At 38.0% G+C, this 27334-nt stretch overlaps 4 protein-coding genes across 10 annotated transcripts; 2 read left to right on the top strand and 2 right to left on the bottom strand.

Moving 5' to 3' along the window:
* The first annotated feature begins 3563 nt into the window (after positions 1 to 3563).
* On the top strand, positions 3564 to 13146 carry LOC119985843 (sialyltransferase-like protein 2). Of its 7 annotated transcripts, XR_005465169.1 has the most exons (14): positions 3564 to 3787; positions 3882 to 3955; positions 4147 to 4236; positions 4444 to 4521; positions 4918 to 5018; positions 5374 to 5566; positions 5671 to 5761; positions 5837 to 5901; positions 6285 to 6439; positions 6538 to 6619; positions 7144 to 7253; positions 7774 to 8007; positions 12085 to 12185; positions 12799 to 13146. XR_005465169.1 is itself a non-coding variant. In XM_038830279.1 (13 exons), the coding sequence occupies exons 1-12, from the start codon at positions 3700 to 3702 to the stop codon at positions 7967 to 7969; spliced, it is 1323 nt and encodes a 440-aa protein (XP_038686207.1). In that variant the 5' UTR covers positions 3564 to 3699; the 3' UTR covers positions 7970 to 8007; positions 12799 to 13143. The 7 variants fall into 7 exon arrangements, 6 of the variants coding, with proteins under 6 accessions (XP_038686207.1, XP_038686206.1, XP_038686205.1 ...); XM_038830279.1 differs by lacking the exon at positions 12085 to 12185 and having other exon boundaries at positions 12799 to 13143; XM_038830278.1 differs by lacking the exon at positions 12085 to 12185 and having other exon boundaries at positions 12787 to 13143.
* Positions 10481 to 12050, top strand: LOC119985844. Its single transcript, XM_038830283.1, has one exon. It carries the CDS (start codon positions 10763 to 10765, stop codon positions 11615 to 11617), a length of 855 nt encoding a protein of 284 aa, XP_038686211.1. The 5' UTR covers positions 10481 to 10762; the 3' UTR covers positions 11618 to 12050.
* A 1367-nt stretch (positions 13147 to 14513) lies between the features above and the next one.
* LOC119985332 (stemmadenine O-acetyltransferase-like) lies at positions 14514 to 16024 on the bottom strand. The gene has a single exon (XM_038829604.1). It carries the CDS (start codon positions 15988 to 15990, stop codon positions 14623 to 14625), a length of 1368 nt encoding a protein of 455 aa, XP_038685532.1. The 5' UTR covers positions 15991 to 16024; the 3' UTR covers positions 14514 to 14622.
* A 7257-nt stretch (positions 16025 to 23281) lies between these two features.
* LOC119985254 (translocon-associated protein subunit beta-like) lies at positions 23282 to 25035 on the bottom strand. The gene is made up of 5 exons (XM_038829492.1): positions 24725 to 25035; positions 24208 to 24306; positions 24000 to 24108; positions 23854 to 23925; positions 23282 to 23633 (listed from the first exon to the last, which is right to left on the bottom strand). Exons 1-5 carry the CDS (start codon positions 24898 to 24900, stop codon positions 23514 to 23516), a joined length of 576 nt encoding a protein of 191 aa, XP_038685420.1. The 5' UTR covers positions 24901 to 25035; the 3' UTR covers positions 23282 to 23513.
* Between the last annotated feature and the right edge of the window lie 2299 nt (positions 25036 to 27334).

The following is a 27334-nucleotide window of genomic DNA, read 5'->3' as shown; positions in this document are numbered from 1 at the left end:
ACACTTCCAAACGGACACATATATATATTTAATTGTCTCACGTAATCAAATTAGGTCAATTATTTTATTTTATATTAATGTACAATGTAAACGTTAAGTGATTTTATATTAATATTATTAGTCATCTAATATAACCGTAATTTAGATACGCCAAACGCACCTCACAACATTGCACCACAGTTTTAAAAGTAATGTGCCAAACAGTTTCGCGTTTGAACTAACCTCGCAGTACCACAGTTTTAGACCTTATAGCACCACAGTTTTAGATCTCACAGCACCACACAACAGTTCACAGCACGCCCAAACGGACACATAGTATATGAGATCAAAAGTTTGAACTAACTTATCGAACATTTTTAGGTGATTTGTCGATTATCTAAAAAAAAATACTTAATTCTCGAAAAAATCATAGAGATGATAGTAGCGAACGGTCATGTTTCCAATTAGTACAACAAGAAAGACCTATGGGAGAGGGGACGGTGGGGGCAACCATTGAGAGGTGGCTTAGTTGGTATTCGGTCTGGTTAGGCGCTCTAGTTGAGTGTGCGCTCAGGTTTTGAATCCAGTTGTTAATAATTAATTTCTTGGTGGCCACCTACACATGGGTAATTGCCTGCGCGTGGGAGTTTGCTAGTGGGCTTCGGTCTATTAGTGGATCTTAGCGCAATGGGTCTCTGTCTAGGAGTTACCATGTTGGCAGGTGGAAAACTTCTGCAAGCGAAGATATATTAACCCGAAGTTTACACTCACTCAGCTGTTTAAAGGATATGTTGGGTTGGATGGTTACTCAGTCATTTAAAAAAAGAAGTGGTGGGGGTATGGGTTATTAGAGCGACTATAGCATTTACTTAAATCTTCCTCTACTTGCTCTCTCTATGTGTGTGTATGCGTTTGTTCTTTTAAGTGGAAGATAAGGACCTGGGTTATGATCATATTCATTAATATTTCTCAACCAAGCAAGAGACCCACTTGGGACTTGTGGGGGACCAGTCTACGGGATGGTGCAGACCATAAACTTTGGGATGCATTTCTTGTCGTCAGCGCGATGTTCTTGTAACCTAAAGATTTATGCCCACTCAGTTGTCCAAAGGACACGGTGAGTTAGATGGTTCCTCGATTACAAAAAAGAAAAAAAAAAAAACTCATTCTCAGAAACATCACAGAGATGATAGCAATGGACATTTTTGTGGTCATGTTTCCAGTTGCTACAACAAGAAAGATGTACGTACAGGGGGAAGGAGTGGTGGGGGGCAATTACTGAGAGGTGCCTTAGTTGGTCTTCAATCTGGTTAGGCGCTCCAGTCGAGTGTGTGCCTAGGGTTCGAATCCAGCTTTTAGCAATTTCTTGGTGGTCATCTACGCGTGGGATTTAGCCTGCGCATGAGACCTTGCTAATGGGCTTCGGTCTGCAAGCAGGTCTTAGAGCACTGGGCCTCAGTCCAGAATTTATCAAGTTGATAGGTGAAAAACTTCTGTGTGTGCGGGTTTATTAGCCCGAGGTTTACGCTCATTTAATTGTCCGAATGACATGTTGGGCAGGGTGATTCCCCGGTTATATTAAAAAAGAAAGTGGTGGGGGTCTGGGTTAATTAGAGCGACTATAGCATTTACTTAAAATCTTCCTCAACTTGCGCTCTCCTGTGTGTCAGTGTGTGTATGCGTTTGTTCTTTTAGGTGGAAGATAAGAACCTGGGATTATGATCATATTCATTAATATTTCTCAACCGAGCAAAAGACCCACTTGGGACTTGCGAGGGACCAGTCTACGGGATGGTGCAGACTATGGTTCCGCCCCCCCACAATGGGTCCACCAGGCCATATGGTTAGATGGTTCCACAGGAGCAAGCCGAATGGCGAGGGGCCCTGGGTCATTAAATTGGTTTGTCTGTTTTGTCTATAGTAGAATATGACTTTGATTTGATTTATCGTATTGTACTCGTCTCTCCTTGTAGCTAAGGCATGGGCTTATGCCAAAATATATGTAGTTGTTTTCCATCTGTTTAGTATGTTTTGTACTCCATCTCCATTGTCTTTAATGCCTATTTTCACTTGCTTTTTGCTACCTCATTGTGGTCCAACGGGCCAAACATAAACTCAAATATTGTCCGTTTTGGATTTATCAGTTCATATGGATACATTGGACCGGTATGGAATTAGTCTTCTGGAGACATCACACTTTGGCATATAGATCCAAAGAAAAAGTCTTGTTAATAGAGCGGAAGTGAGACTTTCCTTATAAACTACATTTCTTGGGGTTAACCCAAAGGATGTGGGATTTTTACAAGTCTCTGACAGTAACGTGATCCAATACTATGTACTGTCTCAAATGCACCACGTCCCAACATGGTGGCCTTACAAGAACTCCTGAAGATATGTAGGATCATCACTTTGGGCAAAAGAAACAGGATTGCGGGACCAATATCTGCTTGGATTGTCCGGTTTGGACCAAAGAAGAGTAGCATGGGTTGTTCCCTTGTGTGTTCATCATTAACTATGTCAGTTTCACAATCGGTGTTAAACGAGTGTAGACGGTGCAAGGGAAAATTTTAAGTGGAGAACAAGCATATTTATATAGTACATACATTTTAAGATTGTCAACTGGTCCCCGACATGAATTCGCAGCCCCCACTGACGATGATGGGCTACTTGTTAAACAAGAGTGAATTCTATTGATGGGTTATAAATGGGCTTTTACTTGGGTCCGGCTTCTGGTTTTGAAATCGTTTAACGACTAAGTCCATTTTCTTAACCGAGAATGAAATCATAGAAGTTTATTGTCTTTTGGAGGACATCTGATATGAGATTAAAACTCAAGTCGTCAGGCCTGTACGAAGAGAAAAAGTTGAACCTGGGATAAGAAAGAGTAGATCATTGATGCCAATTTTATTGCGACAATGACTGAAGAATGTCATCCTGGACTACCCATACCTTCCATCTTACATTACTTTAAATGCAGCGAATGATGGACAAAATGAGTACCTATTCAAGCACAGTCAACATTTTGATTGATACGAGAGAGGGAGAGGTGGTCCGGTGGTCCTTTTGGGACCATCGACATGTTTCCTTCTTTCATGGCATGTGGTATTCATTTGGGATTGGGAACCAAAACACCTTACAACAACTCATTTTTTTATTGGATTTCCGCCAAGAGAAATACCCGTTTGGTCATGTGTTGAGTTTTGTCCCAACCTATCATGTCATCAGATGAAAAATTTATGCGCGTGCGTGCATGATAGCTCGAGCTTAGGCCCATGTCAGCTGTCCAAAGGACAAGCTTGTCTGGTGTTGTTCTCGATTATCAGGAAAAAAACATTTTTTGAAAATCTTTCAAGGATATTAACATGGGGCCCAAATTCAGCATACTTTGGGCCCATCTGACCCAAATAAATTGACAGCACTTTGGAGCTTGGTGCCTTTTCTTCATCTTGGGCTTGGTCCAAACAGTAAGTCTTGGGCTCGATTCTGAATTTGGGCTTTATTTTAATACGGGCTTGAAAGAGTCCAGGAATACGGTCCAATAATCGTTCACTTTTTCGCCGTATGCAACGGCGTCGTTTGTTCAACTCTGATTGGTGGGCACCCTGCTCTCTCTTTCGCGCTTGCTAGTCCAGATCCGAAGAGAGCTTCTCTTCCTTTGAATCGCGTGGATTGGGAAGCCATAGCGAATCGATTTACAGTTCCGATCACCAATTCTATTTGATGAGGCCCTTGCAATTAGGCTTTCTACTGGTTTTAGCTTCGGGACTGTCAGCGATCCTCATCTACTTCACCGGCACATCCAATCTATGTACGTCTACTCCAATGCCATATAAATATACGTAATTCATTATGTGTTCTATAATTTGTTTTTCTATGTGGATTTTAATTGATATGATGCTTAGTTGAGACTCGTCGGCCTTCGGATGAAGATTTGGAGGCGCTGCAGTCTCTGCAGAGCGGCTTCCAGAAGTGTGTGGTGTGTCTCTCTCTCTTTCTATATGATGCAATTGAAATGTTGTTTGGCTTGCGCAATCCTTTTCATTTCAATGAATTGTTTGCCTGTTGAACCATAGGAAGTCCGTCCTTCATTTGTAAGTTAAGGCTTCAGTGCTTCACCATTGCATAAATGTGTTGATAGCTTTTTGACTTGGGCAGTTTTTGGTGCAGAGTGCAAATGGATTAGGTTTACAGGCTGCGAGTGGTAATGATTATTGCCTAGTCACAATAAGCTTTCCCAGTGGCACTGCCTCCAAATGGGTAGGTTTTTTGTTAATGAACACATTTTTGGGGTTAGAGTGGTGTAATTAGTGCAATTGTATGTCTTATGTGTCATTATGTGATCTCATTTGTGTTGCATCTTAAGAAGATTTACAGCTTCTTGTCATGTGGTCCTCTTGAGTTTTTCTGATAATTAGCAGTCGTTTACCTGACTCTGATAGTTGTTTGTTATCTTTATGCCAATAGAAAGATCCTAAAACTGGGGAACTTGAAGGTTTGTCTTTTGATTTTAATCTCTGCGAAGCTGTGGCTACATGGGAGCAGGTGTGTGATTTACCTTTTGTGTTTCATATTACACCGTCTGGTAAAAAGAGACTTGATGATTCCTGTTGCTGTTCTTTCATACTTACAGTTATCAAACATGCAGATCTTATAGTCACCGGTTATGTTGTTACGTTTGCTAAACTTCATTTTTTTAAAAATTTGTGGCTACATGGGAGCGGGTGATTGATTTACCTTTTGTATTTTGTATAACATCCCTGTCTGGTAGAAAGAGACTTTATGATTCCTGTTGATGTTCTTTCATACTCACAGTTATCAATCTTATAGTTGCCCATTATATTGTTACATTTGCTAAAAAATCATTTTTTTTAAATTTGTTTGACTAAGGCTTACTCTATGCTTTGGAATTGATATATTATTCAGTGAGTTGATTGTCAGGTACGGAATAGTACAACAATTCTTACCAAGGAATTCATTGATGCTTTACCAAATGGATGGAAGGATTATGCATGGCGTAGGATTAACAAAGGAGTACTTCTGTAAGTTGTCTAGAAGAATACTTCATTGACTAGAAAAAGTAGATAACTGTTGTATTTTATTGTTGTAGCAGTCACTAATCCTTTTCAAAATGACAGAGGAAACTTTGAAAGTAAGCTTTTAGTGGTTGAAACAAATAATTATTTTATTTTCATCAAAGTTTCTTTTTTCCTTGTGTTTTACTTTAGGGAAACAACAAAATTTCATTTGCTAGATGATGTGCTTTTGTTTAAAGTGTGAAACTGACATTTTGTGTCCATTTCTTTTACATATTGAGGTGTCTAACGTTTCCTATGGGAACTATTCTTGTATGAAGAAAATTATTTGATTACTAACTGTTTGTTTTTTGTGCTGCAGGAACCACTGTGCGAATAAAACTCTGTGCATGGAGAAACTCTCGCTGGTACTCCCAGAAACACCACCATATTATCCAAGGCAGTTTGGCCGGTGTGCTGTTATTGGTAACTCGGGAGATCTGTTGCAAACAAGGTTTGGGAAGGAGATTGATAGCTATGATGCTGTTATCAGAGAAAATGGGGCCCCCATTCAGGTTGAGTGTTATGGCCGAGGCCAGCTATTCTACTTTTCTGTTAAGGTTATGAATTTGACTAACAAGTATTCCCTTATTTATTTATTTATTTATTTATAGTGCAGAACTATACAGAATATGTGGGCAAAAAAAGTACATTTCGTCTTCTTAATAGAGGATCTGCCAAAGCACTTGATAAAGTTGTAGAGTTGGATGGTATGAGCTGAAACCCACATCTTAGAATGTCCATGACATATAATTAGCAGCGCACTGACCTTATACGCCACACAGAAACAAGGAAGGAGGCCTTGATAATTAAGACAACAATACATGACATCATGAATCAGATGATTCAGGTTCGTATATTTGGTACCTATGATTTTTTGTTTGTTATAAATTTGGCTTTTGATCCATAGTTGTGTGTTTGTTCCTTAGATGCGGTGAATTGTGAAGTGACATTTCTTTTAGAAACTGGGGACGTGACAACCAAGTCTCATTTGATTGCCTGAAATTCCGGTCTTTTGTCAAGGTTACTTATTGTTTGTTTTAGGTGGGCTCATTTTCCATCAATAGAAGTAGTCAGTTGTGGTCTATAATTTTCTTCAATAAATACAGTACCTCATGTATATGAGAAGTTTCTCTTTTTCAAATATTTACTAAGTTTCCTGTGTTTGCAGCTTTGCTCTCTTCTGGTATTCTTGTGCTCTTAACGTTACTTAAAAATCATCTTCTTATGCAGGAAATTCCCATAAAAAATTCTGTATATCTCATGCTAGGTGCATCCTTTGGTTCTGCTGCCAAGGGAACAGGGCTCAAGGCTCTTGAATTTGCTCTCTCAATATGTGAATCAGTAGATATATATGGTTTTACTGTGGATCCAGGCTATAAAGAATGGTATGGGGATTTCTTCCAGAGAATGTCACCCCTAACTAGAATATGAGTTGCAAGTTTAGTGCGTTGTCTGACCATGGAGATTTTTACTAATTTTTCAGGACTAGATATTTCTCGGAATCTCGAAAAGGTCATACCCCTATGCATGGTAGGGCTTACTACCAGATGATGGAGTGTTTGGGTGTAAGTCCACACTAGCTCACTCTGTCTTTATTTTGTACTGAACGCTTGTATAAGCTATATTATTCATAACATCACAATGGATTTACTGTAAGAAGAAGCTTCTCCCTATCTCTCTCTCTCTTGATTGGTGCATTGATGGGAGAGTTTTAAGGGAACTTTTGATTCTAGCATTTAATTTTTTTTTTAATTTCATTGAGCTCCGTATTATGGTTATGCATCCAGTATTAGACAATTGGCATAGTGAATCTAGCAACATGCTGAAAATACTCTTCTTGATGCCATAGAAGTATAGAACACATCTCTTGTAAATGGTTGTATAAGGTGGCACCCCTATGCCACCCTTTAATTTACTTTAATTTCAGTCAAAAGTAATAGATCATTGTAATTCTTTTAGTCGAAAGGTTCCTGCATATTAGAGGGGAGGAACCTAACGCCTGGGCTCTTGTTGAGAAATTGGAATTCCCGTACCAGTTACTGTTTTTGAATGATTAACTATTGAAATTTTTTACCTTTTGTTTTTATAGCTTATCAGAATCCATTCTCCTACGCGAGCTGATCCAAACCGTGTCGTGAGATGGGTGCCTAGCCAAAGTGCCATTAGAGCTGCCAGAATTGCATCGGAGAAGTTGTTGAGGTACTTATAGTTACATTACTCTTTGTTTCAAATAGTCGTCGATCAGCCAGAAAATTATCAAGTAACAGTTCTGCAGCTTGTATTTATCTTATCCTCGGTAGACATGGTTGCAGGTTAAGCTTTTAAATTTTACCTTGTTCAACGATGGATGACATAAGAGATGTTTTCTGCAAGAAATTGTCTGATGAAGTACTGTAAAGCTGGGTTTGTCGCATGTTTTTAGTGTTTTAAGGATGGGGTGAAATCTCATATGTCAAATTCTTAAGCGTAGAAAGAAGGATACAGTCCAAAAGACTTAACACATGAATGCCTGTGAAAGGCAACTTTTGTATTCATGTTATGCCAGAAATCTATCGTTCTACAATTTAGTAGTGCATTTAATGTTCTATGTCAGTTGGAATCTAATGCATACTCGTGATAAATCTTTGGGAAGATTGTCTTCTCTCTTTTTTCCCTAGTCAATAATGCATTGGTTTAGACTCTTTTTGTACTTGTAACACAAACTTTGTCAATGTCATAGGAGGGTAGGACCAGGATCTGCAGACCCGCTGGGTGCCTGTGTCATAACAACAAAGCAAGTTAAAAGGAAGTCAACATTGGTTTCAATTTTTAGAAAGGCTGCTGTTGATCATCAAAAATATGTGAAAGCCACGACAATGTACCCTCTGGAGCACCGTCCTGGACATGGTATGCTTTGCACATTGTCAACTAATTGAGTCTATGGCTGGCAACTGGATTTGATCTCAGAGACAAGGTACAATTGTGAAGCTTTTGGTTTATATACATTACCTGATTGCTACTGGACGACAGACCTGCTCCTTTACATTATTACACGAGCAGTGATACAAATGCCCAATTCATTCTTCAATTTTATTGCCGTTGTTGCAAGTCTTTGGGGCCCTACTTGTTTTTTTGTTCTTCATAGATAGTCAACGGTGGTAGATGTCGGTAGTAAAAATCGGCTTTTGTCAAATTTGAGTAGTAGGTTTATTGTTCCCTTCCAGTTTCAACATTCTCGAGTCTTAACACTGTATTGGGAGATCATTTTCCAGAAAGTCTCATGATCAATCATTAGCTTGTCTCTCTATGATCTTCCCTTTGATTGTGAGAGTAGTCAACAATGAACTTTGTTAAGGCCTCCATGAGCTCCTGTATATCCCACTTCTAAAGCATCAAAGATCTTTTCCTCTTTATTTTTATTGATATCCAGGCCTGTAAGGATGACAGCAAAATATTTGTTTCTTACTCATCAATTCATTAGTTGTTATGAGAAAGATTGAATTCTGTGACTCAAAAGTTATTTTCTTTTCTGTGTCAAGTGCCATGCTTTTCTTGGAAGTTATTTTACTTCTATATTTGATTAGAACATGTTGCTCCATTTAAATTAAGCTTCTTCTGCCTGGTACCATATCTTTTGCAGCATTACTGAACTCTTACCATCTTATGCTCTGTATGTAATTGTTGCTTCATTTTACTTTTAGATCCAATCATTGACCTGATTAACTTTTAAAACCTTTGAATATGCCTTTTCTTTCCTCATTCACTATTTTTTTTTTCTTTTTTTGCCACTGTGATAGTCAACGTAGCAAAAGCTAAGCTTCAATGCAAACCATAGGTTTAATATTCTCTGAAATTATCAGGCTAGTTATCTGAATTGTGGTATTTTTGGCATTTTGCGTGAGGAATTGTAAAAATTAATGTTTAGTTAATTGAAAATGATAAAAGATTTTAACAGTTGGTATCCTAACGACTCTGGGTTAGACACACACATGATGTAAGCAAATTCGTGGGTTACATGTCCCACAAACTCCTATACAGACTAAGATCCGGAAGCCCGGGGCCTGCTGTAATAAAATTACAGCAGGCCCCACAGTAATATGCTTTTTTAACATTAAAAATTTTTATTTTTATTTTTAAAAATCGTAAATATGTAGTATTCATCGCAATGAACACAACGATATATTTTTTGTTAGAAACAAAAATCAAATTCAACATGAAAAAGACACGACAACTCTAGACCATCGGATATAAACTCAAAATATTCAATGTTTTGATCCCGATGAATTTGATTTTTGTTTGAAACAAAAAATATACCGTTGGATTCGTTATGAAAAATACTACATATTTATGATTTTTAAAAATAAAAATAAAAATAAATTATTTTACTACCTCTAAAGTGCATTACAACGGGACCTGCTGTAATAAAATTACAGCAGGTCCCGGGCACCCCTAAGATCCCTATCATTATTAATCCGAAACTCACTTCATGATTGAAGTGAATTCATGGACATGTCTCGCAAAATTCTGTCCGTATTGGCAGTGGCGGACCCAGGAATTGAAGTTACCGGGGGCACAAAAATGACCCTGGGGTCCGGGGGCAACGCCCCCGGAATTTTTTTTTGGGTTCTTTATGTAATCGACTTACAAATATAAACGATAAATATAAAAACACATTAATAATATTTTAAACACATAAGAAACTACATTATAATTTATTACAATTGTTCTCTACGAGTTTTCATATTTTGAAAGTGCGATAATAGAACATCATTAGTAATAGTTCTGAGCAACTCCTTTTCTATGTAACATACTAGACAGTCATTCATAAATTGATCACTGATCCGGTTGCGCAAATCTGTCTTGACAATGTTCATTCCAGAAAAGCATCTTTCTATGTAACACTTGCTATTGTTATAGGCAAAACCAATGCTAACTTCAGAAGTCGATACACCAAAGGATACGAAATATGCTTCTTTGTACACACTAGCAGTCGAGAATGAGGGTTTTGATTTTTGGGATTTTTCTATTTGGGTTGAATGAGGGTTGGGTTGGGTTGGGTCTTAGTTAATGGGCTAAGTGTGTGAATGAGAGTTGGGTTGGGTCTTAATTAATGGGCTAAGTGTGTGAATGAGAGTTGGGTTGGGTCTCAGTTAGTGTGTTAAGTGTGTGTAATGGGGGCCTTTTATTTTTTTGTTGGGGGCCTTAGTGTCAAATTGTTAAGAATGTAGGGTATATTTAGTGAAAAAAATTTTAACTGACTGGGGGCCCGTGCCCCCAGTGACTATGCAATGGGTCCGCCACTGCGTACTGGAATCCCTATCATCACACTGTGTAATCTAATCAATCCGAACCCCATCTTCCTATACCCAAAAAAGAAGTTTATAGAGAGTATAATAAAAAAATATTTAATCCTCCAATCATTGGAAGTGGGGTACACGCAATCTAGCGGCGCGTTGACATTCATAATTGTCTCCTCCATTTGGAACACGCGTCACCTTTGACACACTTCTACTCGAACTCGCTCATCTCTTCGATCTCTTCGCTCCAGCAACACTCTCCTTCTCTTCACTCTCTCTTCCTTCCAGGGAACCTAAACCGACAACAACACTCTCTTGTGTTCGCCGACCGATTCTCTCGTTCTATACAGCGTACAGAAAGCGTAGATGTATAACATCTGAATGCGAAAGAGACGGAGTTAGCAATCGAACTCTCTGCTTCTCTCTTCAAAAATGGAGGATATACAGCAACCGGAGGCGCAATTAAACGGCCTCGGGGGACCGCAACTGTCGACGATGACATCGGAACCTGTTGGATCAAAACGTCAGCGAAGGCCAAGCGTCCGATTAGGCGACATCGGGGGCGACCAGCCCTACGACTCTCACGGGCGAAGATCTTCAGCTATTGTCAAGCAATTTAAGCAACAACTCCCTCTTGACCACAGAAAGGATCCGAAATCGTCCAAAACCCGCCCTCTCACTAACCTAACTGAATTCCAAAACGAAACCCTAGAAGAGGATAGAGAGGTCAATTTGGACACTGTCGCCATTGGGAGTTGGCGAGTCAAGGATTCGAAAAAACGAGGCTCCAATGCCACCACGAAACGCGTCCGGTCCAATTGGATTTCTAGAGTCGCTGATAGTGGAGTCGGCGGCAATAATGTTGAGGGAGAGGAGAAATACAGCGGCGGGGAAGACATGGACGAGAACGGTACGTATCGTGATTTTGATAGGGAGAACTCTGAGAGTCCGTTGAGAGAACAGAGTCCGATTCTTTCGAATGAGAACTTAGCAGATGCGAGATATAGGAGGCCAATTATGGCACGAGATGGGGTTGATTTTTCGGGTCCATCAGATACAGATGATAGGAATAACAATAATGGGAGTCACGGAGAGGATGGGGTGAAGGTTTGGCTAAACAGCCTAGGGCTAGGGCGATATGCACCAGTTTTCGGGATTCATGAGGTGGATGACGAGGTATTGCCCTTGTTGACATTGGAGGATTTGAAGGATATGGGGATAAATGCAGTTGGCTCCAGGAGAAAAATGTATTGTGCCATCCAAAAGCTTGGGAAGGGCTTTTCATAAACTTCTTCTCATTTTACTCAGTCTTAGCTGTGGCAACGTAAGGTGCACCATATCTGATCCTATTTGATGAGCTTTTCTTCTAGTTACTTTTTTTTCAATAGAATTGGAGTAGTTTAGATTGAATAGGTTGTTTTTGGCCGAGCTTCTTGTCCCACTACTAACTTCCTAATCTCGTGCAGTTTTCTGCTGCATCATAATCTAATTTAGTTGGTCGCTTGAGCAGATGGACGATGTGGTAATGATTTGGTAATGCTTGTTTATGAATTGAGTGGAATCCCGTCTTACTTTTGTGTGATTAAAAAGGAACCTAAAATTAGATTACAAAAATTATATTATGATCGTCATTGCAAATATCTTCCAATTGATTCCAAAGTCCTCGTTATTTAATTCACTTTTGGAAGAGTGATTTTGTATCTAAAGAATCCGTTCACTAGAGGCACTGTTCCCTTTGCGCTTGTTTGATGTAGCTGTGCTTTATAGTGAATGCATCATGTCGAGAGTTGTGTACCTGACGGTCTGATTGACTGGCCTTTCTCTAAGATGAGAGGAACTTGGAAGTTGGAAGGAGGTAATTTTTGCGCCGTGAGCTTCATGTTACGAATTTGAATTGGATGGTTCATTCTTAGAGTTAAAAAAATCATAGGCCAAGACCATTTCGTCTTTTCACATCGCTTCGCTGGAAATCACTTTTCCATCAACTTCTATGGGATGCAATATGTTTTTGACTTCGAATATTTGTGCTTGGTGATATACTGATATAAGGATAACACTTACAGTTCTTTTTTTGTCAATCATAGTTTTAAAGTTGTGTCATGTGTGTGCATGCTCAAGTGTTGAAGCTTAAGCTAGTCGTGTCTTGCCTCCATGTTTAGCAATCAGTGTTAAGAATTTTTAGTTTATTTGTTTTCATGGGGAATTATTGGCTGGGTTTATGGTTTTACATTGTGGATTTTGGATTATAGATGAACAGACATGTGGTCTAGTGGTAAAATTGTAGGGGTGTAACCTAGGGTCACATATTCAATTTCTGGAAATAGTCTTTCCACATATTATATGAGGATAAGGTTTGTCTGTACTCAACCCTGCCCACTACGGGAGCCTTGTGCATTGTTTACTCTTTTTTTTAACCATGGTACTATTGATGGCATTTGATGTATAAATCCCCCAAGTTTCCATTGCAGAGTTTGCAGTTCTTCTGCAGTCTATTGATTATGGGTGCAACTGAAAGCTCCCATGGCTGATTATATTCAAGTTTCGTTACAGCGAAAGATGGGATGATTTTTTAAAATTTCCCCTTTTTTGTTTTATTCGCTGGAGTAAATCCTGGTTTACGTGGAACCTGAAAAGGATGCAAAGCTGATGGGCGTAGACAGTTTTGTTAATATTTTTCTTTTCTTCTTAATTGAAACAGACAGTATTGCTGCCAGGAAAATCATACTTCAGACTAACGTGTACTTTTTGGCCTGTTGAGTGGCTGACTGTCCTGGAGATCATGAACTACAGTAAGGTATAGAGTAACATAGTTAGTAAGAACACCAATTTTCCTTTTTTGATAAGTTATTTTAGTTCAGTATTAGTATTAGTATTAGTATTAGCATGCGAAGGGGAAGGGACTCGAATGGGGGGTTCAAGTCCTTAGGAGTAGGCTCCATCTAGGTCAAGAGCTCCCACTGTTACCCAAGAGGACAAAGACTCAAACATTTTACTTGGGAAAAGAGGGGGGGGGGGGGGGGGGGGGGGGGGGGTGGGCATTGACCCTATATCTGTAATGTTGTGGTCACTTTCTGTCCTCTCCTGCTGTTTCCATAGGTGCTCTGTAATCCTCCTGTCAAGACCGGCTTTAGTTTTTATAGTCTTCAGTTTCAACAACTTATTAGTCCATGTTTCTCCATTGCATAATCAACTGGATCATTTATTTGCAATTTTTTTGTCATGAAAGGCTTGCTTGTTCGGTAAACATGGCAGTTGCAATTTTCAAATATATCTGGATGTTTTTTGTTTGTGTGCTCTCTCTTAGAAAGCATGGGCATGAGTAATTATGTTAGTCATGTGGTGAAGATAATTCTTTGATGATTAGGCTCTATACTAATTAAAAGGTTTTGCTTTGAGGAAAGAGGAGGGATGTGCAAGTTGTAACCCCTTTTTCGGGGTGTTTGAGGTTTCCTTGTTTTTGTTGGAATTTAGACCGGAGGTGAGTCCACATTATATGGGTCTAACGCATGTGAGTTTATTTGGCATTGGATGGAAGCCCACTATCTCAAAAGCCAATGACTCATGAAACTAGGTCCATCCAACACCTTATAAACCACAAATGCTCCTTCTATATTTTTTAGATGTGGGACTTTGTGTTGGGTTTCAACGGTTTTGCCTGGTTGATGAATTCTTCTCTTGTAATTGCTATCATCGCATCATGTAGAGAACATACCAAACATCCCACCTCAAATATGTTTTGAATTCACAGAGACATTTGGTTGAACTTAATGTGGTCAAATATTGTTTCGTGCTCGTCACCATGGTACCTCTGAGTATTAATTTTGCCATTGCATTATCGTAAGAATTTGTTTTAGAATTACCATTCTTCGGGAATGATTTGGCTTACCAATCCTTAAATTCCTCCATTATGTCATGATCATCTTAAGAGTTTTAATCATTCATTATATCCAGCCAAGCCAGTGTTGATGTTCTGGGTTAGGCGTGCAGTTTAGGGTTTAGTTACCGAATGTTTATTGGGCTAGCCCGACATCATTTTAACATAGTTTATCTTAAAACAGATACTTATATGGAAGAAAGAATGTCATTTTAGTTATGGTATGATCATTGATCTCTTTTTCTTTGTTTCAATTCAATATATGTAATATTTGAGAACGTAGTTCTGGTGTACCCAAATGAAGTTACCATGCAATTTTATTATGGACTTGTAGATTACCACTACTTGTTCGCCCCCCATTCTAATCTTGGGTCCGCCCTGATTATTTTTTACCGTTACATGTATCATGAAAAACACTTTATAGAGGACTCGGATTAACCGAGGCTAAAGAAAGTAGTTCCTCATCATTTTCTAACAAGTGCATCACTTGTTCATTCAGTGCCACCCATGCTTCCACTCCTTTGTTATCTCTTGCGTCCATCAAAAGGATCATATTCACAGGCGGCAGTTGGGCTGCACCCGCAACCGCACCCGCAAATGGAATCCATAAAGGCTTTCCCCATCCATAATCGACTTCATAAAGCCCAAGGTTGCACCAGCTATTAATCGCAACTTGTTCCATTCCCTCCGATACAGACTTCAAAACTAATTCACGAAACTCTTTCAAGGCCCCACAAAAATTTCCCAATCCTTCATCACCTTCAAAGCTCTTCACAAGGTCACCGTTGATTGCCAAAACAGCTTCCCTCATCTGATGGACGAAATCACACAACTCTATTTCCTCACCCTCTGATTTTGATATCATCTTGGCCACTAAAATCACAAAATTCCCCACAAAAGTTTCTGGGAATTGTGGGACAGCCCTTCGTCGCAAATTCACTGTATTTGTCACCAAAGCTGGTTTCTGGGTTCCTGATTTTAGCTTGAATGCAGACATTATGCGTTTCAAAAGGAATGCAGACGCAACCTCTGTTCGAGTCGGGTTGGGCACCATTGAGCTTGCTGCTTTGGCTTTGAGATTGCTCAAGACTGATCCATCAAACACAAACCTTTTCATAACAGACATGCCATCTCCAATCAAGAGACTTGACAAACCTGGAGTGGTTAGATCTTGTGGGAATGGATGGTTTTGGGGGAAAATTGATGGGGCACTGAAATCTGGAGTCGGAGCTCCTTCAATTGAATCTCGAGCAATAATAGCCCAAGTTCTCATGAATGTACACAGAGCAGTTGCATCAAAAATCTTGTGTGAAGCAACCACGCCAATTGCAATGCCACCACAAGAAAACAAAGTTTCTTGAATCATCAAAACATGATCCCCAGGAACAACTTCTCTGTACATGATCTCGTCTGGCAAAAATTTGGGGAATGCTGAGGTAGTGGGGTGTTTGAGATAGTCACATAAGTTGCAATCGATTCTGGCATTGATATAACAAGCGCCTTCATCATTGCAATCAATGGAAAGATGGTCCTCGGCCTTTCCGGCTAGAGGATAGTAAAGAGTTAGTATCTGAGAGAGAGATTGTTTCAACACTTGTGATGTTTCAGAGATGGAGGAGGAGGAGGAGGGTTGGTTTGGCTGGTAAAAGAGAATTAAGGGAAAGTATGCGGAGGGGACGAATTGATCAAGGAGAGAGCTTTTATGGGTTTTGAGATGATGAGTTGATAATGTTGGAGAAGAGGGTTTGATGCACTCTCTGGATACTATCTCAACCTCCATTGTCATTATTTTCAACTGTAGAGCTATGAATTGCCTGCTGCATCATTCATCTGAACCAAATTCAGTATTTATACACATATTGTCATGTAATGGGAATAAAATAAAGTAAAAATTATATAAAAAAAAACAAAGCTAACATGCAAAATACACGAGGATCTAGTTGTGCTTCATTGATTTGTCTTTGGTCAAATTGAGTGAGCTAATTAATTAAATTAAATGTACAGATGAATGCTGCCAGACTGCCAGTTTAGCTTGTTTCTATAGTTTTGTCTCTTTATAACTTCTGAAGCCTTTGAAATATCCGCACAAGGTTCCCTTAATGGATTCCCTATAATAAAGATAACATGTTACCATTACCTATTTTACAGATTAACACTGCATTATATTGTCCATGTATCATTAAAATAATATTTTTCTTTCTTTCTTTGATCATTCTATTAATGTTGGTGGATGGGATCCATCAATACGTCAACTCAGTTCAACTCCCACTCTTCCTGTCCTTTTATTTCTCGTGGGGCCCGGCCTTCCTTACAAATATATTAAGGATCAGCAAACACACGTGGATTGAGCCCAAACAGTTTGACCGAGTGATGAGCATCCCTTTGCGCTTGTTTGATGTAGTTGTGCTTCCATGGTCAATGCATCATGTCGAGAATCGTGTACCTGAAGGTCTGATTGACTGGCGTTTCTCTAAGGTGAGAGGAATTCAGTTTATTTGTTTTCATGGGTAATTATTGGCTGGGTTTATGGTTTTACATCGTAGATTTTGGACTACAGATGAATATGTGACGTAATAATAGAATTTATAAGAGTGTAATTGTTGGTATTGGTATCTCAACCTCCATTGTCATTATTTTCAACTGTAGAGCTATGAACTGCCTGCTCCATCATTCATCTCAACCAAATTCAGTATTTATACACATATTGTCATGTAATGGGAATAAAATAAAGTAAAAAAAAGAAAACAAAAAAACAAAGCTAACATGCAAACCACAAGTGGATTGAGCCCAAACAGTTTGACTGAGTGACCATTCCCAAATGTGCTTAATTTGTCTTTTCGTCAAATATAGGGGGCTAGATGGATGCTGCCAAGAATTTAGCTTTGTTTCTATAGTTTTGTACTTTTGTATAGTTATAACCGTGAACCCTTTGCCTTTGCCTTTGCCTTTGCCTTTATAATTGTTTGTGTAGGCTGTTTGGTTGGATGGGGTCCATAAATAAGTAGGGGAAATGTAACTTTTGATCATTGAAATATTTGATCAGATTTAACTAAGTCATCTATTTTTAAAATGTTTCAATTTGGGCATTCAAATTTCTAAATTGTTTCAAACAAGTCATATGGACAGTTTTTAGCTATTTCGGGTAGCTAAATTACCTACATAGCATAAATAAAAAAAAAAAAGATCTTACTTGCCATTAAAAATTAAACGGAAGCACTACACATCTATAAAATATTCATCCATAAACTTACATAACCAAGTCGCATGACATGTAGGCTGTCCAGCTTGGCAATTTCGAATTTAAAAAAAAAAAAAAAAAGCCCATTAGATCGAAAACTAGGCGCGAGAAACCAAAACGGAAAAAAAAAACCCTAACTCTCCAAAAGAAAAATCTCATCTATAACCGCCTGAAGAAAGACGAAGGTCGTTCTCTTTCTCCCTCATTTTTGTAAAACTTGCTAAGTACGAACAATACCACAATGATCAATATTGATCACAATGCTCGAAAATCAGGTTTTTCTTGTATTGATTATGTTCGATGTTAGTTTCTTGAGGATTTGAAGCAGATTTTTCTGTTTGGGCGACAACTTCTTCGAACAAAAACAAGTGTGTATTTGAATCACATATTTATACCTAGTAGTTGTTGATAATTCCAAGATCTCTCTGCACTATAGTGTAATTAAAAACAGTTTCGGTATATGATTTTACCCAAATCTATCTCGACTGGGTTTTTTTTTTTTTTCGCTCAATTTTGGATTCAGTTTTAATAACTAGGGCAATGTAAATAGTTATTGGACTATATTGTGATTTAATTTTTTTACGTTTAACAAACCTTTGTTGTTCTGCAAATTAACTGATTACATTGTCGAAATTGTTGGCAAATCCTTGTTGAAAATAACATATTATGGCAATGTAATTGGTTGCACACGGTTATGGAAACAACTTGATGATGAAACTCACTCTGAATGCATCTATATATACAGTGTAACTTGTAACATTGTGTCGTGTTTGGGTTTATTATTTTTTTTGGATATTTGAGTAATGATCATTGTATTCAGTACGATAATGTAATTAAAAACACTTCCCATATTAGCTTTTACCCAAAATCTTGTAACTGGTAACCTTTTTTTCAGTTATCCTCTCTCAAGTATTTCACCTTTTTATCTTATCTTTGTTTTTCCTATTCCTACTCTATGTGTTGGTATTCAATTTTGGGTATATAATCTTTGTGGGTTTCTTTGTTTTATGTACTGTTTCTTGACTGCATGCGCAGTTTGTGATCATCCCTGTTAATGATGAACATGGGACAAGAGCTATTGGTGAAGTAGTTACAACTTACAATGGTTGGTCTGGGTTCTTTTCTTTCTTGAGTTCTGGGTGTGGTCCTTTTTCTTCTTTTTTTTTTTTCCTTTCTATTTGGGTGAATGGATATTTTGCTGCACTTTGGTTTATATTTTTTTTGGATATTTGAGTAATGCCCATTGTTATTAATTACATTTTGTTTATAATAATGTGGTGTTTCCCTTTACAGGATGACAAAAATGAGAGCAGTACGGAATACGACAATAGAAAAGCGTAAGCCAAAAGAGATGTCTCAACCAACAGAGAAACCGTAGCCAAGCGCTTTACAATATCGGTAGAATATGTTAGGTATAACGTCCCTTCTAAGGACTATATCTTTGCAGCATAGGCATAACATGTGTCTTCGTAAGACACCATTCTGGCTTATGTACAAGAAACTACTCAAGAGGGGTGACATGGAAGTTGGGCCAAAGAAGCAAGAACAAATAATATGTGATATTATGAGTATGTATAATGACAAAAAGGGAGCTTTTGTCCTAACAAATAAGAGTGTCCAAGTTACAGAAAATGATGCCTACTTATATGCTAGGATACTAATGTAGGTTCTTTTTGTAAATGTTATGGGATTTAGATACATCTAAATACATTGTGAACCTATCCTTTAATGGTAGTAGTTATACAATGTAAATATTTACACTTTTTGCGTAATATGTTAAATTGGATTCTGGACGATTATGAAAATTTAATATGCGTAGTTTTTTGGCCCAAATCTATAACCATCTAGGCCATCCAAGTTCATTCAATTATAAATTGAACAAAGTTTTCTTTAAGTAAACAGATTAGCAATTGTGATTGTTGGAATATGTATGATACAATAGCTAAACATACTGTGCACATAATACAATGTACTTATTTACACTGCAATGTAAGTAATTACAATGTGCAACAATTAAAAACAATGTACTATTTAATTAATGTCTTTGACACTTGAAACAAATTGCAAAAGCTGCATTTAATGACACACAACACAAATTACTACAAAATATTAAACTTATTCCCAAAATTAAAAATTACTACAAACATAATTCTTCGAATGACTATAAAATTTGTCAGACCTTCTACATGTAAATATCAAATATTTGTACATCCCACTATTATCCTTACTTATGGATCTCCTCTTAACAGAGAACTCATTGTGTTGACCAAAATCCTTTTAAAGATTGAACAAGTCATCCACAGAACCAAATAACATCTCAATCATCGCCGTGAGTGAAGCAACATCCTCAACAAAAACATCTACATTGTCCACATGATCTAATTGGTCATGGTCATTATCTTCCGAAGTGAACTCCATATCATCATTGCAAAATTATCATTTAATTACAGTGAGTACTACACAGTGTAATTAAGCACGATGTAATTAAGCACTAAGACAATGTAATTAATAATTCAACAGTGTAATAAGCCATTGTAAACATAATCTCAAACTACATTCACCACTCATCCACATAAAAAGTAAAGAAATACCAAAACTAAAAACCTACAAACAATTGCATTTGTGAGATTTGAGCATCATAGTAACAAAGAAAAAAAATCATATGCCATATCAAAATCACAGATAATTGTACGTGAGTTCATACACGAAATAGCCTTGCATTCATTCATAGAACTCCTAAACTAATGCAAACTAATCTAAATGAAGCATTGAATGTATGCATCTTCAGTTTTGTGTGATTGATTGTTTCTGGAAACGCCTAGCACCAAACAACACGAAAGAGGAGCTCCAAACACCACCGTAACTCGTAGATCAAACACGTATACAAAGACAACTCGCCATTGATTGTTTCTGGAGCTTCAAAGGAGCAAAACCTAGTTCGTAGGTTGGTTTGCAGGTTGGCGACAGAGAGAATGGACGAATAGAAATAGGAGTAAACGACAAAAAAAACCTTGGATGAGAGAGAATTGGGAATTCCAGAATTAATTACATCTTTTATTTAATTGGTAATTTGGTTATTTAATTGGATATCTATGTGGCATGCTGAGTTGTACAGCCACATAGATTATGTAAGTTTATGGAAGGGAAAATTATGGACATATATCATTTTGAAAAATTAAAACAAACATAAAATGTATCAATAAAACACCTTTGCTCTCCTAACTTCTCATCTTCTCTCCGATAAAACCCACGAACCCTAACAAAGTTTTGGTGTCTCAACTTAGCAATTGACCTCACTTGATGCTCGAAATCCCTGAGTCTCTCCAACCAGTGCTCTCCAATGCGGCATGAACAGGTGGGGAAACTAAGAACAGAAGTTTGGCCGTGGGGTTACGTCCGAAGGCTAGAGAGCAATTTAGGTTTTTTGAATATTATTTTTTATGTTTATTTTCATAATATCCAAGTCATCAATTTGTCAGTCCACATTAGTAAAAATCAATTGAATTTGACTTTTGTCCTTCATATCACAAGTTTGACAGACTGAAATAGCTAAAGACTGTTCGTGTGACCTGTTTGAAACTATTTAGAAATTTAGATACCCAAATTGAAACATTTGAAAAATGGGTGACTGAGTTGAACCTAATAAAATATTTCAATGACCAAAAATTGTTTTGCCCCTCAATAAGTAACTCAGTTCAATTCCCACTCTTCCTTTCATTTTATTTCACGTGTGGCCTTCCTCACAAATATATTAAAAAAATTAATTAATTAATTAAATTTAACGTGTGGCAAACACACGTGGATCGAGCCCAAACAGTTTTGACTTAGTGATCAGTGATAAACTCCTTGCTGTGTTGGCGCGTCTCTGAGCTTCCTCTGTGATTCACGCCTTCGTTCTCCTTCATAAGAGTTTCTCTTTTTTTGCAAGCCCTAGTGAAGACTCGGGTCTTCATCTTGAAGAGATGGGTTCCACCTTGGGATGGCTCTTTACGTAACTTGCTTGGACCTTTGTTTTACCAAGCTCACTCAAGTCCTTTCTTATTCAAATTTGTATTGTTTATATTATTTGTTTTTCATCTGCCTTGATAAGACAGATGACCGTTTCACTTTGTAAAGTTTGTTTAAATAGGATTATAGCCGTTGTATGAAGTAAGCAATGAATAACATTGTTCATCTTCTTCAACCTCTCTTCTTCTTTCTCTACTCCCTCTAATTTCTACAATTCTACAAAGTAATCTACAAAAACTAACAATCAGCATACTTTTGCGCTTGTTTGATGTGGTTGTGCTTTATGGTTAATGTTCCGGGTGTCCGAATAGTTGCACTGGAAAAACAAGTCTGGAGTTCTTGCCATCTAGACGAGTTAAGTAGGTATCTGAACAACTGAAGGGATCTGCTGTTTCAGGTCCTTTTAAGTCCTAAACATTTTATTGGGGGCGGGGGGACATTGCACTCTCTATTGATAATGTTGTGGTCGCTTTCTGTCCTCTCCTGCTATTTCCATAGGTGTTCTGTAATCTTCCTGTCAAGATCGACTTTAGTTTTTTTATTCTTCAGCTTTAACAATTTATTGGTCAATATTACTCCATTGCATATTAAGTGTTTAGCTTTCATAAAATATGATCTTCTAGTGTTTCACAAATGTCTACGAGCAAATATCCATAAATATGTGTGTGTACTAGAAGTCTAGAACTGATGAGAGAGACTATTTGATAGTTTAGAAACAAAATCAACCTTAATTGTATTCCATTATTTATTGAGTACACCCCACTCTAAATAAACCCAATTAAAATTAAAACAATTATGAATTCACCTCATTTTCTTTCCTTTTTTTTTTTAAATTTTGCCCCCTGCAGCACATGTACAAATCTGCAACTCATGCTCCTCTCCGACTTGAATTTCTGGGCAAACCTGCAACTCTATCTCTTCCTCTCTCATTTTCGACAGGTTTACGAGTATTTTCCGCTGCTACCGCAAATGGATCTGAAATAACAACTCTTCGTCTTTACCCATAACCTTCGTCACCTTATCTCCTCAACTTCTTACTGCTACTACCAACGTCTTCCACGTCCTCATACTCATCGTAAAGTGTGAAATAGAACTCCTTATTGCCGATCTGGAGGAGGTCTTGGGAGTCAAGCTTGACGGGAGTGTTACCGGGAAGGTGGAGAACGCCCTCGACAAGGCAGTCATTCTTTCCGAGAACCTTAAGGGCAATTATCGAGGGAGGTAAGGACGACGAGTTGAGAGATTAGGGTTATTTGGATTCAATTTGAGAGAGAGATTGAGAAGGAAAATCGAAGGTCCAACAACGTTATCAAGGGAGGTAATGACGAACAATTGTTAGGCGGAGGTGTGTATAGATGAGGGTTTTTTGTTGAGTTTGGGTTATACTTAGCAAAAACTGGGATGCAAATAAGATTCATCACAAACAATTCATACTCAACAAGAAAATCTTCATTGGCACATGGCCGTTCAATGTGTTATTGCTTTTATCACTTACTACCTAGGATTACGAATTAAAACAAAAACACCTCTGCTTATCTATCTATCTCAATAACAGCACGAGAATAAAGTTTTATAACATTGGAAAGCGAAACCATTCTAAAGTCTCAACCTTTCTATTTCCATGAAGTTAAACCCATGAATAAAAGGAAATCTTGCATACAACATATAGTGAAAATTTAGGTAAATCTTGATAGCATCAAATCTTACGAGTAATTAAAGATTGGGTAAAAACCTAAATACCACCAGACGTCATATTATAAAAACCAGGGCCACAGAATTTAGGTTATCATGCTAAAAATAGTCGGTATAACCAAGGTGGCATCTAATCATATTCGTAGTAAATAAGCGATCAGAATTAAAACTGGCTCAGAGAAAGATAAATTAACAGGTTACTACAGAGGAGTAAAATAGGAAGTAGCATAACGGAAATGTAAAAAGAAGGGTTAGAAAATTCGTATGACCATCAAGAGTTAAAAATGCTCCTCAGAGGTGTTCAAAATTAGGAGGCGATTTCTGTGACAAAAAGATAAAACTAATAACCTGAAACTCTGCAACTGTAATGCTCAATGCTGCCTTTTCCTTCCCTTTGTAGCTTTTGATTTTGAAGGGGTGGCAATCAAGTGAGCAAACAGAACAACAATGGTTATGACAGAAAGTTGGGATCCATACTTGGTCAACAACCTCTGCACACAAAAAAAAAAAATGTTGTCAGCCAAAAAGAGTGAAGTTTTAGATATAAACAATATTCTTTACATTAACCTGAAATGTTGAGCCACTAGAAGAATTATTTAGAACACCGAAAATTTGTTCATTCAGCGTGACACACATTAAGAATACCAGTTATCTTTTGATTATGTAACGAATATGCCACTATTCTACATTTGTTTCACAATAAGAGATTACCAAGGCAAACTTCTTATCAGGAACCCTATCTGCAAGGATGTCCAATGGCAGAATTGGAGTTGAGTATGCCTCCTAGAAACAACATATTCACCAGTCAGTACCCAGAAATTTGTCAGTTCAAACAGAAACAAAATACAACTCCCAACCTGCAGCGCAGTCTTTGTTGCGATCCGGAATGTGATGACAGCATGGGCGCCATAAAACATGCCCTTTACTTTTGACTCCAACTCAAAAGAATGAGAGACAACTGAACCGCTGCAGATCACAAGTATTAGTCACATCTACAAAGCCAAAGACTAATGGAAGAAGTTCAACTCGGTCTAATACGAGTTAAAAAGGAATGGAGTAGCTTACGCGTCAAGTCGTTCCCATGAATTCGAAGTGTTGCCACTGACATAATCAAAGACATGTGAAGCCCAACTACTGTCACTAACGCTCACATCATACGCATCTCTGTGAAAACAAAAGTTATCCAAATTTCAGGTTTCTCTCTGAAAATATACAAACACAAAACCTTGTGTTCTCAGCAACAGAGAATCAGATGCAACAACAATACATGTAACCATATATGCTGTCCTTGGCAAAATTACAATACAATCCTAACTCCACACAAAAACTAATTTCATTCACAATTCCAGATTCAACAGTGATTGTTGAAAGGAAATCAACGATTGAAGATTCCACAACCAAACATAGATGTCAAACTTCAACACAGAATTCGCATACAAGTCAAAATTCAGAAGAAGAAAAAAAAAAAAAAACCCCATAACTGAAGACGAGCAAATCCGAGATTGATAACTGAAATTAATTGAAATTTGAAATCGGAAAGAAAAAGAAAAAAAGCGTATATCAGGGAGGAGGAGGTACGTACACAAATCCGCGGTTATAGATGTCAATGGAGACAGAAACACGTTCTGATCCAGATTTGAGGCCGGTAAGACTGACCTTCTTGTGAGCTAAAATGAACGGAGTTTCCGAGACGGCAAGCGCGGATGAAATGAACAACAAAATCGCAACGACGGCGATCACTCCTGTACTCGTCTTCATCGTTCCTTCCAGTTGTTGTTCAGTTCAGCTTTGGAGTCCAAGCGAGTGAACGATAGATAGCAGCGTCCCCCGGCTTCACGCTGAGGAGCTTTTCCTGAGGAGAAACGATGTCGTATTGCTTATTGATACTTGGCAATTCGTCATTGGTTATGACAGCGCAGACTGCTGAGCTGTTCATTTTCTGTTAATGATTTTCCCTATAACTGACTTTCAATATTTTGCATTAAAAATAAACATAATCGAGGAGATACACTAGGTCTTGCTAGAGGTGTCAAACAAGCCATGGGCCGTCAGCCCGGCCCAACACCTCCTTGCTGACAGGACCAGGGTCGGGGACCCACGACATACGATGAGTCATTGAGTCGTGCTGGGCCTTCACGGGTCAGGGGATTTGAGGTTGGCAGACCAATCCAACCCTACTACCCACGAACAGAGACATACATGTCAATCCGATCCACTAAAGTGGCGGGCCTCCTATGGGCCGTATCGGGTTGGATCGAGCCAACCCACTTTATACCTCTAGGGTCTTGCATATAAATGATAAGCAGCAAGTCAGGATAGCCGGGGTTGACTGCCTAGAAACCACAAGAAAACAATATGTGATTTCTTCATCATGATCATATACAATAATGGGTGGATTTAGGCAAGTCATCCTTGGCTACCAAACGTCACGACTTATCTTCCGGCGAGACCCTCTCTTCCTCTTTAATGTACGTTTTGAGGAGGTTGGATCGGATGCCAATGGTTCTCTAAGGGGTATCCTCTATTTATACCATTAAGGCATTAGCTAATAGCTTCAAAAGGTCTCCAATATGGCCAATAGTCAAATAGCTTGAATTTAATATATGGTAAATTCCTTTTTTGGGGTGAAAGCACCACAACCCAACGAATATATTCGTCAACTTAGTTAGGAGGAACCTTTTCTTTTTTCCCCCCCCAAAACCACTTCCTTGCATGCACAAAAATCAACTTTCTAGACCTAGCTAAAGAATTTTGAATATATCCCATCCCCATTGTTAACATATATATAGATGATTTTAGTTTCTATCTATCAACAATGCGTTTCCTTAAATAACAACATCTGATAGTAACTTTACAGTTAAACGTGTTTCTACGAGAATACTATTAGGATTGATGACCCCCTGGAAAAGTAAAATCATATGGATCTGATGTATCCATGGAAACCGGATAACTCAAAGTGAATAATATTGTTGATGTGTAGATGGGTTGTAAATTCTAATATTCTCGAGAAAGATTCAAGTGTCAAACAAAGACAAAGTTGCATGGAATACCACTATTAATTCCAAATGCTAATTGCCAAGTGTCGACCAATGTCTCCTGCCACTCAATGCCATCTAATGAACACTTTTATTTTGGATTTGTTCCATTTTGACCTCCCAATTGCCACGCCCAATTAATAATTTAATACCCATTTTCGATGAACTTTTGGGTCAACCAATTATTCCATGCCATGCTTCTTCCTGGCTCTACGTGTCGCAAGATCATGTATTGGGCCGTAGATTGCTACTTTTTTCGACTTCAGCCCAAAGAGGTGACCAAGAACATCAAAGCCCAAATATGCAATAAAGCAAAAGCCCAGTTCAGCTTCTGTGGCTCAAAAGTAGCCTAATGTATATATGAAGATATGTACACGGCCATCTCGAGAGAGAGATAAAATAACCAGAAGTAGAAACTTCAAATCTACAATACGCGTGGACCTTAATTAAAATTATTATACATGTACAAATACAAATATATGTATATACAAGGGCGGAACCAGGAATTTATGTTATGGGGGACTGTTAAAAGTTAGCGGGGGTTCGGGGGCAGTGCCCCCGGAAATTTTGTTTAGACTATTTACATTATACCTATTTAATTGGTAATACAAGTTATTGAAATTAGTTGATTAGACATTTAGGCTTACTGTTAGTTGAGATTCTTAAGACGAATTTACGAAGAAACACGGTTACACACTTGCACCAACGAAAGAGAGTAGGTACAAAGTGTGTTTTTATTTAGGTGGCTTAGTGTATATTTAGGTATGAACATGTATATAATTGTATTTTTATTTATTTATGTATAATTATATAAGTATGTATGTATATGTATATGTATGTATGCATGTATCCATATATATATGTGCGTGTATATATGTGTAAGTATATATATATATAATTACCAAACATTTGGGGGGGACTACAGCCTAGTGTAGTCCCCCCCCTAAATCCGCCCTTGTTTATATATGTATGTATGTATATGAATTGGGTGGAAAGTTTTCATACAAAAATTGACACTCATTGAGGGAATGTCAAATCTCAATTAGGTTAGTAGAGCTAGTCACAAAACAATCGGGTGCAATCATTGCCGACGGAGCAAGTCTCTCAACATCAAAGTCGGTTAATCTCAATATAATATCTAATTTCCTTATCACCGA

The sequence above is a fragment of the Tripterygium wilfordii genome, chromosome 19, assembly GCF_013401445.1.
Source record: "Tripterygium wilfordii isolate XIE 37 chromosome 19, ASM1340144v1, whole genome shotgun sequence".
Lineage (NCBI taxonomy): Eukaryota > Viridiplantae > Streptophyta > Magnoliopsida > Celastrales > Celastraceae > Tripterygium > Tripterygium wilfordii.
Note: the sequence above shows the minus strand (reverse complement) of the source record. Positions and strands in the feature narration are given on the sequence as shown.